The 17,054-nt window shown below is 42.3% G+C and overlaps 1 protein-coding gene across 1 annotated transcript; it reads left to right on the top strand.

Moving 5' to 3' along the window:
- The first annotated feature begins 2,118 nt into the window (after window positions 1–2,118).
- On the top strand, window positions 2,119–16,863 carry LOC148059792 (sodium- and chloride-dependent creatine transporter 1). Its single transcript, XM_087782070.1, has 14 exons — window positions 2,119–2,608; window positions 4,287–4,571; window positions 6,879–7,010; window positions 7,074–7,401; window positions 7,507–7,639; window positions 9,468–9,602; window positions 10,940–11,043; window positions 13,247–13,371; window positions 13,456–13,568; window positions 14,781–14,921; window positions 15,011–15,113; window positions 15,187–15,287; window positions 15,350–15,520; window positions 15,961–16,863. The coding sequence occupies exons 1-14, from the start codon at window positions 2,578–2,580 to the stop codon at window positions 16,087–16,089; spliced, it is 2,031 nt and encodes a 676-aa protein (XP_087638196.1). The 5' UTR covers window positions 2,119–2,577; the 3' UTR covers window positions 16,090–16,863.
- The last annotated feature ends 191 nt before the right edge of the window (window positions 16,864–17,054 follow it).

Raw genomic sequence — 17,054 nt, 5'->3', positions numbered from 1 at the left:
GTATTAAGCAAAAATAGTTGTCATTTTTCAAAGACTTAATCTGAGGATTCATGGTTTATTATTTAAATTGTCCCAAGAGGGACCTCTAGTGACACAGAGAAGCTAGACCTCCCTGACCAACAACTTTTCAACTGAGAAAATCTCTAAATTTAGGAAAATGTTGTCGGAACATGATCTGGAGCTTGTAATCCATGCGTTTGTTTCTTCTCGCCTGGACTACTGTAACCGTTTGTTTTCATGTCTTAAATAGAAGGAGCTGTCTCGCCTGCAGTTGATTCAGAACTCGGCAGCAAGAATTCTAACCCGCTCAAGTAGAAGAACTCACATTTCTCCGATCCTTTAAAATCTTCACTGGCTTCCAGTTTCTTTCAGGATCAACTTTAAAATTCTGGTTCTTACTTTCAGATCTATTCATGGTCAGGCTCCTCCTTACATCACTGATCTGATCCAGCCTTACACCCCAGCTCGGGCTCTGAGGTCTATGGATCAGAATCTACTGATGGTTCCTCGCACACGGTTCAGGACCAGAGGAGATACATCTTTTCAGGCTGTTACTCCTAAGCTTTGGAACAATCTTCCTCTCTCTTTGCGCTTGATGGATCTACTGCCGCCTTTAAGAAACATCTTAAGATGTTCAGGCTTTTCCTTGATTTTCTGGAACTCCTGTTGTGTTATCAGTTTTATCTTGATCTTTAAAGTATATACTTTATTGAATATTGTTTTGATTGTTTAAGCGCTTTGTGACCCCGGTCTGGAAAAGCGCTATATAAATAAAAATGACTTACTTACTTACTAACCACACCTGAGGGCCCAGACCAAGCAATAAACGACCCAGTGATGGAGTTCGCCAGGATAGTGAGTTCTATGGATATGTTTATATCGTATTAGCTGTTACTGTATGTATTCTTAGTGAAGATGATTGACCATTCTTTAAATTATTTTCAAATATTAATCTTTCAGTAGAAATTAGTTGAACTTCCATCGAGTGGAAGACTTGAGTTGAGGTTTAATGTTGTTAGAGTCTGACTTCTGCGTGGTATTATGTGATGGATTTTTGTTTTTGAGATCAGTGACGGTAGGGATTTACTTGTGAATAAATTACATATTCTAGATGACGTGTGATTTACCTGTGAGAAGTACGTAAATCCTCTCATCCTGATGTTTAAGTCCATTTCTTGAGTCGACCAGGTGAGTTTTCCTGTAAGAGACAGATGTGTGTGTTTAGTTTTGTTCGTTGATATTTGAATTGTATGAATTTTCCTGATTTCCAAGTCCACAAACATTCCAGCTAGTAAACCTCATCATGTCCATCAAACAGTAAATATTACGCTCCTTGTGTACGTGCAAAGCGGGTTGGTTTATTCCCATTTTGACCACTAGATGTCGACAAATATCAACAAGTGTCGTCCTGAATGTTCAAAAAGCTGTATTGTCGTTGTCGATAAGTTTATCATAAAATAAGTTTCTAGCATTTACCTGTTTAAATCTATTAATAAAATCAAAAAATACATTTGCGTTCGATGTTGGAAGTATCTGATACTCTTGCTAGTTTGAAAGATAAACTGCACATACAGTTGTGAAGCCCAACTGAAGCATAACCTTGACTATTCGAACTGTGTTGCGTCACCGAAAGATCGATTGTATCTTAAATGAACCCTTTGATAAACACAACACAAATACAGCGTTCTAAAGTGAACTGACTGAAATAAACGGCCGTCCGTTTGTGATCTGCGATGGGTTCTGGTGTCCTTTCCAGGGTGTCTTTTTTCAGGGTGAAAAATGAATGAGATTTTTCGTAATGAATCTTACAGTGACATGTGACGAACACCCGACAGGCGCCGCCCCCCGCGACCCCTTTAAGGGAATAATAATGAATGAATTCAACTGCATTTCTGATCCGTTCTAAAGACCCCGAATGCAGCATCAATGCACCCGTTTCTCTCTTTAAAAAAAAAAAAGGTCGTGGGTTCAGCTTATGACGCGCGTTTCTTTCTCTTTTTTTTTTTGACGCTCGGTCGGTGCTGCTGATGCTGCGCACCGACCCCCCCCCAGCAGCTGGTCACGTGACTCGGGAGGAGGCGGAGGCGCGTCCGTCACACACACACACAGAACTGACCGAGGATCAGGTCGCACTCGCTTCGTCTGTCGCACCGCGGCACCAGGTACCCTTCTCTCCAACGACCTCCACCACACGACTCCGGCGACCACCGCCTCTCGTGCCCACCTTCCGGCGCAGCATCTTCTTTCCCTCTCACTGTCCTCCATGAGATTCTTCAGGCTTACCTTCAAGTGCTTCGTCGACTGCTTCTGAATCTGCGGCTCCACCGACCGCGACGTTTTCTGTGACAAACAAAAAAAAAAGAAGAAAAAAATCATTCTCTTGGCTGAGCTGAGGGGCTTTTAAAACGCTGAAGAAAAACTGTTTTTTTGTTTTTCATCTCGAACATACTGAGATAAGGGTGGTGTGCTGGGGTCTGCCTCTGCTTTGGTGCCTTGTGAGATTATTTCAGACCCTTCTCTGGGCTCAGCGACCACCCTTCTGAGAACAAGCAGTAATTTGAACACCTGTCCAACAGCATGTCTCCAGACCTGGAAGAGAAAAACCAAGGTGAGGGATTCAGATTCTCCTTTGTGTCATGTTGATGTGTGTGTTGGAGGGGGGGGGGGGGGGGGGGGTCGCGCTAGCTTGGCTTCAGAACCTCGTGAATGAAGGAGACCCTCGCTTTCTACTACGTCATTCCTCCACTGACGCACGCCGGCAGCCCACGATCATCCTCGCTTTTATCTGGGACCACCTGAACTAATCTCTGCGAAGGGTAGACATGACAAACACGCTGGAAAAATGACGCTTATTTTACAAATCTATATTTATATTTTTAATCTCCAGTTTTCTCTTACAGTCTTAAAGCCATACATGTGTTCATTGGTGCTATTTTATTGTTAGATCAAATTAGAAAACATTTATATTTATAGTTGGTCATCCTACAGAAATCTGTTATTTTTAATTTCATGACCTCTGGAAAAGGTTAATAAAAAGGGATCAAAACTCTTAATCCAAGTTGTAAAGTGTGATAGTTCTAAATAGATCTGACATTTCTATTCATATGAACGCCTAAAGAACAACTGTGAGGTTATACTTTATGTATTTAAAAAAAAACAAAATGACCATTTCTTATTAAAAAAAATAAAATAAATCATGACTTATTGAACCACTTTATAAAAACTCGTGTAAACGATCCTTCTACATGTGCCGGTGACGAATCTAACTTGTTCCGCACTAAATGTAGACGTGATCCATTCGTGCCAGAACTTGTGATCTGCAAGACAAAAAATTTCCTCTGACTAAAATGCCGAGGAAAAGTTGTGTGTCAAGCAGTTCCCATATCTGAGTAAGAGGTGGATGATGCTCATCTTAAAGACTGCTGTTGCTGCCAAATTTTCGATACATTATCATGATGTTGCAATTTTCTACACTTCTAATAAATCATCGACATGAGACTCTTGTACTCAGTCATACAGTGAGAATAGAGAAATGGGGGATTTGGTAGAACCCATAGTGAACCATTATCCTAAAAACTGATATATGCATCATAAAAAACGAGATTTTAAGTGACAATTCTTGAATTAATAATATATATATTTTCAACACTTTTGATTAATATTTTACATGATATCTACAGAAATCCCTTAACCCCCTGTCTTTTTAATAAACGTTTTTATATTTTTAAAGAAGAAACCATCTCATGAGCACCAGTTCATCAACAAGGACAAATAGTGTTGAAATTTTAATAAGGTGCTTCAAAGCCACAGGCGTCCCCCTCTTTTCTCTGCTGTTCTTGCTCCCCTCCCGACTGCTCTGATCTGGATTCAGCTGCCTTTCCTCGGCAGACAACGCTCTGCACTGCTCTGGCAGAAGGCGGTGATGCAGGTGCAAAGTGTTGGAATGGGTCTTATCGTAATCTAGCAAATGGGGGTTGACGGAGAGTCAGAGTAGAAACGAAATGCAGACGAGCTTCTGCGGCACATTCATCACTGGAGAAGACCCGGGGACGTCAAGGGGATGGTTTTATCTGAGCGGCAGTTGAGCCCATTTGTCCAATCAAACGAGCACATTTTCAGCTCTGGTATGTCTCACGGAGGTTTGTGTTGGTTCCTCCAAGGCCGAGCTGATCAGGAAACACAAGACATCCACTGTCTACCACTGATGTTCCCCCGGGTGTCGCGGCTTTATCTCCCCCTGCCAGCGAGTGTGACGCTTCATGAATGCTTCATTTTCCCCATTGCAGGTGAAATCAGCCTCCCTCAGCTGGAGGCCGGGATCCTGCCCGGGGGAGAGGGAGAGGGCTCGGCTCGCTCTTTGGTCCCGGTGCCCGGGGTGGGCCCCAGGTGTGGTGAAGGCGTGGGTCCGCCACAGAGCCAGGATGAGGTGGGCAACGGGAATCTGGCGGTTCCCGTGGCGGAGAGAGAAACTTGGACCCGGCAGATGGACTTCATCATGTCCTGCGTGGGATTCGCGGTCGGCTTGGGGAACGTTTGGCGGTTCCCTTACCTGTGCTACAAGAACGGCGGTGGTGAGTGCTCATAAATTATACCCGGGCATAGTGAGGCCCGTGGGCCACATGCGGCCCTTTGAATGTATTTACATGGCCTTCAAGGTCAGAATAGATCCAGCATTTATTATTTTAGTTTTTAAGATTTAAGTTCATTAGCCCAGGCTCAACATAGCATGCTAGCTTAGAATGTAAACTCATTTGATATAATGGGGTTATCAAGTTGGTCCGACTTCTATTTGTTTTTAGAAAATCTCGACTACACAAAAACGGCTTTTGTCAAACTAAGAAATCTGTTATATTTAGTTAGATTTAACGACATATTCTTGATTTTAGGCCTGACCAGTTGAGAACAACTGGCCCCAAGATATGATTTAAAAAAGACTATTGAGGATATGTATGTATATAAAGAAGTACTACTTATCCAACAAGTCCCACAATGCATTGCAACAGTAAGCTTCAACCGTGTGGCCCACAGTTTCTAGGTGTCTCAAAGTCAACTTGGACAGTTACCGCGTTTAAAATTCCGATCAATTACTGATTACGTAGTTCAACATTTCGCACTTTTATTGCATGTCATTTATGGATCGCAGTTACGGGGGTGTGAACTTCCGCAGCAACTCTGACAGAACAGAGAGTGTGTGTGGGCTGACCTAGAGCGGCGTCTGCGTGGCTCGCAGCACGTAGCACAAATCCCTCAACCTTGTCCAATGTCAAAGCAGAGAAAAATGTTTTAGGACGGGGTATGAGTAACACCGCGTCCTGTCGGTCGTTTTATGGATTGCGTAGTAAACTGAAGAATCGCGTCGCAAGAACGACGCTTTTATACGTAACTTCTCTTATCAGTGACTTGGCTGCAGTTTCCTCAAAGCGAAGTTGAATATGCGAGTGACTTCCCTCTCCCCTTGTGTGTGTGTCTTGTGACTGGTGGTTCTGATACCCACCTCCTGGTATCGTATAACAATGCTCTGCCTCACATGGTTCACCCCCTGCGCTCCTGCCCTCCACTCGTCGAGCGCACAAAGGTGCCCTCTCCGGCCCGATAAGAAATGTTTTCTGTGTCGCCCTCTGAGTACAGCCGCGACGTCAATGACCGCCGCAGAGCACACGTTGTAACTTATGAGATAAGAGACGGGAGAAAGTTTGAAATGAGGTCACATTTGTGTTTACTTGATAAAACCACAAACACCTAAAAGAGACAGTTGGTGCTTTGGTAGTGTATCAAGGAAGAATCATGTTTTTATGTTTGGCTCATTCCATTCAGTTCTTGCCCTTCCTCCCTCCTCTCTCTCTCTCCCTGCAAGACTCACCGACGCTTCCTTAAAAGGACGCAGTCTTGGCTCGAGAGCAACGAAACCAAGATGGTCAGAATGTGTCGAACTTTGTCAATTATTAGCGTATTTCTGTCGAGCTTGTCCAGCTCGATCTTATCTCTGAGACGCACTCGACCGCCTCCTTCTACTTCTTCTCCACTCTTCCCCGCGATCCATCCATCTTTACCGTCTCAGCTCGCCCCCTCTCAGGCATTGCAGTTGATCACGTGGTCTTATGTGAACTGTCTATAACTCGCACCTGTTAAACAGGAAGTCTACAAATTCGGGGAAAAACCGACTTCCTTTTTATTTCTGGAGGCTAAATGTAGCAAAACATACAGTTTAAAAAAGTTTAAAAAAAAGCAACTTGGGAGCAGAAATACTAAAGTTAGAGATGATTAGAAAATAAGATTGAAGAAGAAAAAGCACAAATGATGGTGTAGGTAATTAATCCTATAATATGTCAACCTTAGCAAAGCCTTCTGTGTGTTTGGTATGAAAACTGAATTTGTCCCTTCTTAACCAGCCACTCACTTTTATAGCATCTTGTAAAACATTTGTTATTACATGTACAAAATCTTCGTCATCGTCCAACCCTGCTCTAGCCGTGGTCGGAAATATTCCCTTTATTTAGCAAAAATAACTTATGCTAGCTTAGGACACTGACCCTTTACAGGTCACAAATTCAAATCTGATTTAATAGGTAGCATACAATGACTTATTGGGAGCTTTATTTTGACACTTTGGGTCTAAACTGTTTTTATCCAGTTTTCCCTTTGTCAGGGTCAAGAACAAAAAGTTTCAAAATATTCACTGCCTCATGATTTATCTTCTCTGGTTATCATTTGGCCTTGGTTTTCACAGGATACAGGATTCTGAATATTTGTGTCCAACAAACAAGGGAATAACAATTTTAATTAATGGTTGAAAGTCTAAGTGAATTTAAAGAAACTCGTTTTATTTAAGGGTACAAACTTCACAGATTGTAATTGAGGACCTCTGTGTTGTGTTTCAGGGGTCTTTCTAATTCCCTACATGCTGATGGTATTCATGGGAGGTATCCCAGTCTTCTTTTTGGAGATCGCACTGGGACAGTTCATGAAACGGGGAGGCGTCTCTGCATGGAACATCGTTCCCCTTTTCAAAGGTATAGACGAGCGTCATTGTTGACTGTGTGTGTGAGTGAAGTGTGCGATCTCTTTCTCCATAGGTCTGGGCTTGGCTTCGATGGTGATCGTGTTCTTCTGCAACACCTACTACATCATGATCCTGGTGTGGGGTCTATACTTTCTCTTCCACTCCTTCAACAAGCCGCTGCCCTGGGCCACGTGCGGACACCCCTGGAACACCGCAAACTGCACGGAGGATTTCCGACGATCATGCCTGAACCGTAGCGCTGCCCAGGCCGCTCTAATGTCATCCGCGGCCTCACCAACCAACATATCCTCTGGCCCCCTGCTGAACCTGACCTCAGCTCTCCTCAACAGCAGCTGTTCGGAAACAGAGGGAATGCGATCTCCCGTCACCGAGTTCTGGGAGTATGTTTAAATATCATTCATTATGTGATACAAGTCCTGTTTATACTGCAATGTCTTTTGGACCTTTGTGATACCTTATATCACGTTTCTCTTTCCGTCACGCAGACGTAAAGTTCTCCGACTGTCCGGCGGTCTACACGAGCCGGGTGACATCAGCTATGAATTGGTGCTGTATCTCATCGGCACCTGGGTCATTGTGTACTTGTGCATGTGGAAAGGTGTCAAATCCACTGGCAAGGTAGGAGTCACGTTGATGCTGTGTTTGGTTTTTTGTGTGGGTTAAAGGGGACTTTACTGATTCAGAAATACGTAAATAAGAAGTGGGGGTTCAGAGAGTTCAGTGAAACATGCATGTTGAGAGTGAAGTAATCGCAGTAATTTACTGTTTCTTAACCTAAAATCAGCTTAGATATAGTGAGAGGCTCAGCGTCTAGACGTTAACTGGTGACAACATGCATTATTCTATCCAACTCCTTTAAAAACCTTTATTTTCACTTCCATTTTTTAAAACTGTCTCTTAGCAGTTTCTCTGATCCATTCTAATGGATTTTCAGGTGCTCGTACCCATGTCTCTGGCAGTTGAATGTGGAATTTAAGCCAGCAAACAAGCTGCCCATCTTAAAATATCAATTTTCACACTGGATCTTTCAGCCATGACCAAGACTGCAAATATATTTTGCATAACTTCAACCCTAATATTTGCAACCAACATTTGCCGATAATTGTTTCCAGATCAATAACAAAAGTTGGGTGAGATAAGAAGGGTAACTTTGTCAAACAACTATATAATTAGAATAAACTTACCTCAGCCTACAAGTCTGTATGAGGGTTAAAAAAAACAGTAGCGTAATCATAAAACTCCAATAAAACCACAACACATGACTGCTTTAAAGTCCAAGGGCAGTATAAGACATCAGGTGCATCCACGGCCAAGATAAACATTTGTCGGGGCAGCTTCAACAGAGAATTTTTATTTTGGGTTTACTACCTTAAACACTTCCCTAGAAACTGATTTCTTTCTAAATACTATATATATACTAGTAAAACTTGTAAAGTATAAGTAGACAACATTTTTTATTATATATTATTTAATTACAGCGAGAAAATGTAACAAGTTACACTTCACTTCTGCTGAAAAAGTGTCTAGAGGAAGTTATGACCTACAATTAAAGACCATATGGTCGTTTATTAGAACTTCCACTTGACACAATCAGCCACTTTTTGCATGGTCGCACATTCCAAATGGTGGAATGTCATGGAGACTTAAGATTCTCTTTGCTCCGTTCGTCAATCGTTTTAAGGTGTCTCTGTTAAAATGGGAGTGAAATTAAAGACCTTTATTTTAGGAGAGACAAGTTTTATTTGTTTTAAGCATGTTTTAGAACTATTTTGTCAGTAATTTGCTGGCAGTACAAAGCTTGCGTATCAGCTTAAGGAGCAAAAGGAGCAAAAGTGAGGGAGGCCTGAGCCAGCCAGTTAAGCCGATTAGTAAGTTTCCAACATTTTCTGCACAGATCAAGGCAACTATGCGACTCACTGCGTTCCTCCTGATTTAACCAGGGATTCTACTTTTGCAGCAGTGGGCAACTTTCTCAGCATAACTTGAAAAAAATACATCTTTGAAAAAGGTCTGCCAAAAACCCCTGCTATTGCAGGTGGTTTACAAATTGTCTGGCTTTCCATTTACAGGCCACCTTTTCTGCAAAGTAACATGACAGGGCCCATTACGCGTCCACCACTGGAAGGACCTAATGGGCTTCTCTTAAGGGTATTTGCAAAGCAGGTAAATGCTTAATCAAAGTGATAAAAACATGCTCGGGTGCAATTAAAGTGAATCGTAGTACTGTTTCTGATGGAGCATATTGATACTAAACACTAAACTGTGCCATGTTAAATCTTTCACATCAACATTTTTTTTTAAATGCGGTAATAAGACATTGACTGTCACCCTTTGTGATTATTAATTCATAACACTTGAATTTGACCTTCTCACTTCAAATATAGTCCATACACCTTTTAAGATCTACCAAGACATGTACTTCACAAGTTTTTTCATCCTCCTGTAGGTGGTTTACTTCACAGCTCTGTTCCCCTATCTGGTTCTGGTGGCCCTATTGGCCCACGGCGTGACTCTACCTGGAGCTATGGATGGGATTGTCTACTATCTGAAACCAGACTGGTCCAAACTTGGAGAAGCGCAGGTATAATATTGAATGTATATTGTATCATTTTTTATATTACAGACGGACGGATGGATGGATTTATATATGGATGGATGGATGCTTTGATTGGCATTTTGAGCAAATGGATGGATGGATGTATAGATTGACACATGGATGGATCAATAAATGGCCTTATAAATGAAGGATGGATGTAAAGATGGGCATATGGATGGAGGGATGGATCTACAGATGGGCATATAGATGGGCGGATGGATGTGTAGATCAACCTATGACTGAGAGATGGGCATATGGATGGATGAATGTATAGGTGGGCAAATGGATGGATGTATAGGAAAATGGGTGGATGATAGATGTATAGATGGGCATATGGATGGATGTATAGATGAGCATATGAGTAGACAAATAGGCGTTTAGGTCAGATGGATGGATGGATGTATAAATGGGAATATGGATGGATGGATTTATAGATGGGGGTTGGATGTATAGATGGGTGTATGGGTGTATAGATGGGCATACAAATTGGATGTAAAAATTGTCAAAAGAATGGATTTAAAGACAAGCATACAAATGTAGGGGATGTATAGATCGGCATATGGATGAATGGATGGATGGATGGATGGATGGATGGATGGATGGATGGATGGATGGATGGATGGATGGATGGATGGATGGATGGATGGATGGATGGATGGATGGATGGATGGATGGATGGATGGATGGATGGATGGATGGATGGATGGATGGATGGATGGATGGATGGATGGATGGATGGATGGATGGATGGATGGATGGATAGAAGGGCATATGAATGAATGGATGTAAAGATAGGCATATGGATGAATGGATGGATGTATAGAACGGCATATCGATGAATGAATGGATGAATGTATAGAAGGGCATACGGATGAATGGATGGATGTATAGCAGGGCATATGGATGAATGGATGGATGTATAGAAGGGCATGTGGATGAATAAATGGATGATGTATAGAAGGGCATACGGATGAATGGATGGATGCATAGAAGGGCATACGGATGAATGGATGGATTTATAGAAGGGCATATGGATGAATGGATGGATGGATGTATAGAAGGGCATATGTATGAATGGATAGATGTATAGAAGAGCATATGGATGAATGGATGGATGTATAGAAGGGCATATGGATGAATGAATGGATGCATGTATAGAAGGACATGTCGATGAATGGATGGATGGATGTATAGAAGGGTATATGGATAAATGGGTGGATAGATAGATGAATGGGAACATATGTAGAGCCAGCCTTCTTTAACACACTAATTAACAATGTATATTTTCCACAACTTAAAGTGATTATATCTTCAACCCTCAGGTGTGGATTGATGCCGGAACACAGATTTTCTTCTCCTACGCCATCGGATTGGGAGCTCTAACCGCACTAGGCAGCTACAATCGCTTCCACAACAACTGTTACCAGTGAGTTTACACAAAAAACCCTAACAATCCCAGACTCAATACACATCAAGCTCATATCCAAACATCTGCTATAAATCCTCTGATCGCTGATGAATTTAAATTAGAACTCTAACTGGAAAAACACACCCACAGCTAGACTATAAATCTAATCACATGATATTTCATCTCTTGTAATTGCTAATCCAACTGCTGGCACACAATCTACTTTCTTCGTTACACGCTGTTACGAGTCTCACGTGAAATCATGGACGGAGTCATGTGATCAGGCCAGCTAGACATAGTTCCATAAAATCTTTGAAGAATGCTTTACTGTAATATTAATTGGTTAATTTTTCTTATGCAAAACAATGTATATACAGTTTATATTTAAAAAAGGAACCTGTTGCAGAGGTTTTGGAAAACGAGACTTGCTGGTTTGTTTACGATGACAGTTTAACGCCTCCTGACATTTCTTCTGTCTTGCCCTTAATTGGAAGTTGAAAGATTAGTTCAGATCGGGAGGTATCCCAGCTCAGCTCTGTCTCCCAGACACACATACACAAAGATACACATACACAAAGACACAGACAAACTCAAAGAAACACACAAACAAAAAGACATCGACACACACCCACAGGCAAACAAAAATACAGAGACGCACACAAAGACAGACACAGACCAACACAAATACAAAAAAATGACAACAAAAACAAAGACATACACACACACACACACACACACACACACACACAAAACACATTCAGAGACAAACACACAGAGTAGAAGACCCAAACACGTATAAAAAAATCTTTGAACAAAAAAAAAACAGGAACAAAAACACAAACACAGAGACAAAAACACAAACACAGAAAACAAGACAAACACTCACAAAGAAGAAGACACACACACAGAATAAAAAACACACACACAGAAAAGAAGACACGCACACAGGGACAAAATAACTGTTCCAATCATGGTGTAACGCTAACTAAGAAGTTAAAATAGACAATTTCTACCTTTAAGTGCAGGAATACTCTTGAAAAAAATAACGTAGCTATTGAAACTACTACTCTACCCCGATTCTCTCGCAAGTGACTCAGCTCTTTTGGGAGAAAATAAACGTTTTATTCTAGTATCTGCAAAGTTAGTGGTCCAAGAATGAACATGATTGGGGGGGGAAAGCTGCTCATCACACTAACACACTTAATCCCATGAAACTACAACTTGACGATCCATTATATTAAAGTCAGATTGAATTTAGAATCATCAACCCGTCACTAAATGGTAAGCACAAGATTGAACCCACATTTAAATAGATCACCCGTCAACATTTGTGTTAGTGTAGCATTGTTGTCGTCATTATAGTGGAGGATCTTGACGTAACATTAGGTCCTGGAAGGTAGATACAACTACGTATAATGTCTGTAACGCCTATAAATAGCTACATACAAACCTGAAAACCAACTAAGGTTTTCTATGATAAATTAATCAACTATTTGATGAACTTATTTAAAATAAAATCTGCTGACATCATCACTTATAAGCCACTTTTATTCTTTGTCTGCTAACATTTGCAGCTGCAGTAGTTTTTCACCAGAATCACGTTGCTACACTTGTTTATGCATTCCTGCTATCAGACGGACATTCTTGGCAGGGATCGCCTGTGAAGACTCATCGGGATAAACAGAAGGTCACCTCTTGCCGCTGAAGATGATCTCATGTATCAATGCGGCATGCGTGGTTTAGGGAGTATTAAAGAATGTAACACGTTGTCAAGGGCACTGAACCACAGTTGTTGCTGCTTTTTACTGGACTGAGACTCTAGGAAGAGAATGAAAAAAAAAAAAAGAGAGATGGAGGATCGATTCTTCCTGAGCTCATGTTTGACCTTTTAAGTGCATCTAGAAGAATGTACTTGAATACTTTTACTAATGTATGATTTGACACATTTGACCAATGTCATCGACCCGGTTACTGCAGGAAAATGTTGACGATGCATCTCTAGAGACTGCTCACGGGTAGTTTTAGTCAATTTATCTTGAGTTAAACATATTAAAAAACATTAATTTATAATAGAAGGAAACCGTTTTGATACGCAAAACAACAAATACTCAACATGACGTGAATTGAGGTTTGATTTAACGTCACTCTTGTGTCGTGTTTTTCCTTTTAAAACTGACTATTTAAAAATTCTTCTTACTGTGTCTCCGCCGTCTGCATGCAGGGATGCTTTTGTTCTGGCCCTCATCAACAGTGGAACCAGCTTCTTCGCGGGCTTCGTGGTGTTCTCCGTGCTTGGGTTCATGGCTGCAGAACAGGGCGTAGACATCAGTAAGGTGGCTGAAAGTGGTAAGAGCTCAGAGTGGACTAAACCTCACAGAAAAACCGACCCTTGTCTGTACGTTCAAGTCTGACTCTGCTTTTAATGTGCAGGACCTGGTCTGGCCTTTATTGCCTACCCCAAGGCTGTGACTCTGATGCCAATGGCGCCGCTCTGGGCAGCACTTTTCTTCTTCATGTTGCTCATATTGGGCCTGGACAGCCAGGTAGGATCGACTGAGACATTGATATCCATCAAATGTTAAGAGCAAACAATTGATCCACCTCCGTTTAAACCTTTATTTACCATCCTGTCGCACTGACTGGACTTTAAATTACCAACGCTACCCAGAAAATGATTCACACTGATGATAATTCATTAAACATCCATAGTGATGAGTTCTCTGAGAGGGAATGAGACAGAAAAAAAACTGTGGATTAAGAAACATCAGTTTCCTATCATACCTTTTTACCAATTAAACTGTTGTTTAACTGTTTTTAAACTGGTCTTTAAACACTTTTCCAAAAGTCAGATAGCAGGCGAACACATCTGTGTCGTCTAACCGGAGACTAGGGAGGGTTATTTTTGGCAGCTTGTATCCGTGGTCTTGTTCTTCCAGACCGGAGTTAAGTGCAGAAACAAAGATGCACCGGTAAACCAAGAGCTTTGCCATTCAGCTCAGCTCTAACCCACAACAGATCGATCACCCATGCCATTCTTCCCTAACTGTTGAACGAGACCTCCTTGATCTCCTTCGCCCGGGGACCGAATCTCATCCTCGACCCCACTCTAGAGCCGTAGCATCGCCATCAGAGTCGATTATGTTCGAGTGACGTTTCATTCCAGTCACATTGACCCCCTTTGAAAAGGCCTAAAGAGGCCATCGCACCTCTGACACCATTTCTGAAGGACTTTATTCGACTTGAGGAAACAGTTAAGATTATTCCGGCATGGACTCTGTCGATTTTCTTCTTCCTCGCGTCTGACAACAAAGCCTGAACTCATGGAGTCTGGGAAAAGCTATTGTCCGCGTCACGCTCATAGTGCCCACATCCATTGTCTTCCAAGACAAGCACTCATCAATGAGCTTCTGTCTGATTCACACAGAGAGCAACTGTCTGCACTCCGATCATTCACTTGCTCCTCGCTTTAAAAATGCATCCCATGCCTCTCCCAACCGCGTCGCCATTTTTAGAGCGGCATGTGGAAATAGCCCGGCCAACTGTGACCCTTTCAGGCTATTTTAGGAGTTTGGAGCTTCCCTGCAATGTCGCACCTCGACGTTGTTTCAAAGGACACTAAAACGTGTGTGAAGCAACACAGTAGGAATCTCGAACCCCTGGTATTTGGAGGCCACCGGTGGACCCTTGAACTGTAAAACATCAATGAGACACTATTTGAACTCTCACTTCTCTGTCTCACATTCTTGTGATTTCAGTTCGTCGGTGTCGAGGGGTTAATAACAGGCATCCTCGACATGCTCCCCCCAAAATCTGCCCTGGGTTCTCTGCGGCGAGAGGTGGTAGCCGCCATCTGCTGCGTCATCTGTTTCGTGATTGACATGTCCATGGTCACCGAGGTACAGTGAGGCTATGATGCTTGTTATGTTTGCGAGGGTACAGATCTTGAGGCCCGTCTTCTAGCTCAGCTCTTTCCTTTCTCTGTCAGGGAGGAATGTACGTCTTTCAGCTGTTCGACTACTACTCGGCGAGTGGGATCACTCTGCTGTGGCAGGCGTTCTGGGAGTGCGTTGTCATCGCGTGGATCTATGGTGAGACGATTAATCCTCATTGAAAAACATCAGTCCTTATCATGATGACTCGTCTTCATCTGATCCCATCCAGGCGCGGATCGGTTCATGGACGATGTGGCTCGTATGATTGGTTATCAGCCCCTCCCTTACATGAAGTGGTGCTGGTTCTTCATCACACCTTCTGTTTGTGTGGTATGTGACGCCCCTACGGTTTTCACAGCCGCCTCCGTTGTTAATAAACTCGCGTCGCACAGGTGGTGTTCCTCTTCCACGTGGTGAACTACAAACCGCTGACCTACAACAAAGTTTACACCTACCCTTGGTGGGGGGAGGCCATCGGCTGGATGTTCGCTCTGTCCTCCATGCTCTGCATCCCGGTCACAGTCGTCTACAAGCTGCTGCGCTGCAAAGGAACACTGCGAGAGGTCAGTATTCTGCAATACATCAGTAGGAATGCGTCTGTACTGAGACCATTACAGTCTCGATTATGTTCGACAACCTCTGGTATTAAACGATATACACAAAGTAGTGACAGTTTCATTTTACTCTTGTTTGAATCAGCAATATTATTTGAACTTTAATACGTTGTCTATGAGGCAGCCCTCTTAGTAATGGTTACCTGTACAGCTGCCATTGTGCTTTGCCGCCCAGCCAACCAAGAGATGAAGAATTTAAATACAGTATTGTAGCAACCAATCAGTCGTAAAATAGAAAAATATGTAGAAAGGCATCATGGGAGTTCAACAAATTCCTGAGTGGATCTTTCTACTAAATATTTAATATGCAATAAAGCTAAAAAAGGAGTTGAACCGGGTACCACGGTATTTGGTGATGCATTAACTCTCTTCTCCTTTTGTTGACTCAGCGGTGGCAGCGCTTGACCACCCCAGTGTGGGGCAGACATCACCTGGAATACCTGGCCCCCGAGAGTGAAGCCAAACTGCTGCCCCCTGCAGGAACCAACAACACACTTCACTTCGAAAGTGTCATCTGACCGCCGGGGTCGGCGTCTCCGTCCTCCGGGGTGGCTAATCCTTAAATGCGTACACACTATACTGAGAGTTGCACACTAAAAAAATCCAATCCCGGTAATTGTTGAAATCTGGAAAAAACTCCCTGGACAAAATGGACCAAAGAATAGATGGGAAAGAACTGAAACATACACCCACACCTCACGGTAATCTCATTATTTCCTCTGCTTTGCTCTCTGACTCTACCTCGCTGATTCCCCTCTCGCCTGTGTGCCGTCTCGTCTTGTCTCGCCAAGTCAATGTAATGCCGCCAGTGTTGTTGCAACGTCCCCCCCTTTTTTTTGTTTTTTATCTCTCAGTGTTTCCACTGTCCTGAGCTGTCACATGAGCTTAAAAAAAAAGACATTTATCTGCTGCTGGTGTGCTGCCATCAAGAGAGTTCTGATGGAGCAGCTTATTTCTTAAGAATGACATCATCAACATGAGACTTTTTCGTCAGATGTTCATTAACTGTAAAAAAAAAATAATAATTTAATGATTCAAATAAAACACAAGAATAAATCAATAGAAGAAAATGCATCGACACTTTCAGATGTGTTTGTCATCAACTAACTTAACTATGAAGTGTATTGTACTGTCTGTGAATCAGTGTTAACTAAATTTTAAAGGTGATCAGTATTTTCAACCTGAGGGAAGAATGTGAGGAACGATGGAGGGATGATTGTGAGGAAAGAGGGATACAATGCCAAGGAAGAAGCAATAAAAAGGCCTGATGAAGATGGACCCTGGTGTCTTAACTCCTTTGTCACGTGTGTGTTTGTTCGGCGTGATCTTAAATACTCTTTAAATTAAATGACAAAATGTAAACGTATTTAAAGACCCTAATCCACCTAAACGCTTTTTCATCCTTTCCCTCAACTACTTTATTTGCACAAAACTAAGGTAACTAAAGTAACTTTACGTACTCGACTTACCCAGGCAATGAGTA

This window comes from Callionymus lyra, chromosome 19, assembly GCF_982586985.1.
Source record: "Callionymus lyra chromosome 19, fCalLyr1.hap1.1, whole genome shotgun sequence".
Classification (NCBI taxonomy): domain Eukaryota; kingdom Metazoa; phylum Chordata; class Actinopteri; order Syngnathiformes; family Callionymidae; genus Callionymus; species Callionymus lyra.
The sequence above is the reverse complement of the archived record's forward strand: the minus strand, read 5'-3'. Positions and strand labels throughout refer to the sequence as shown.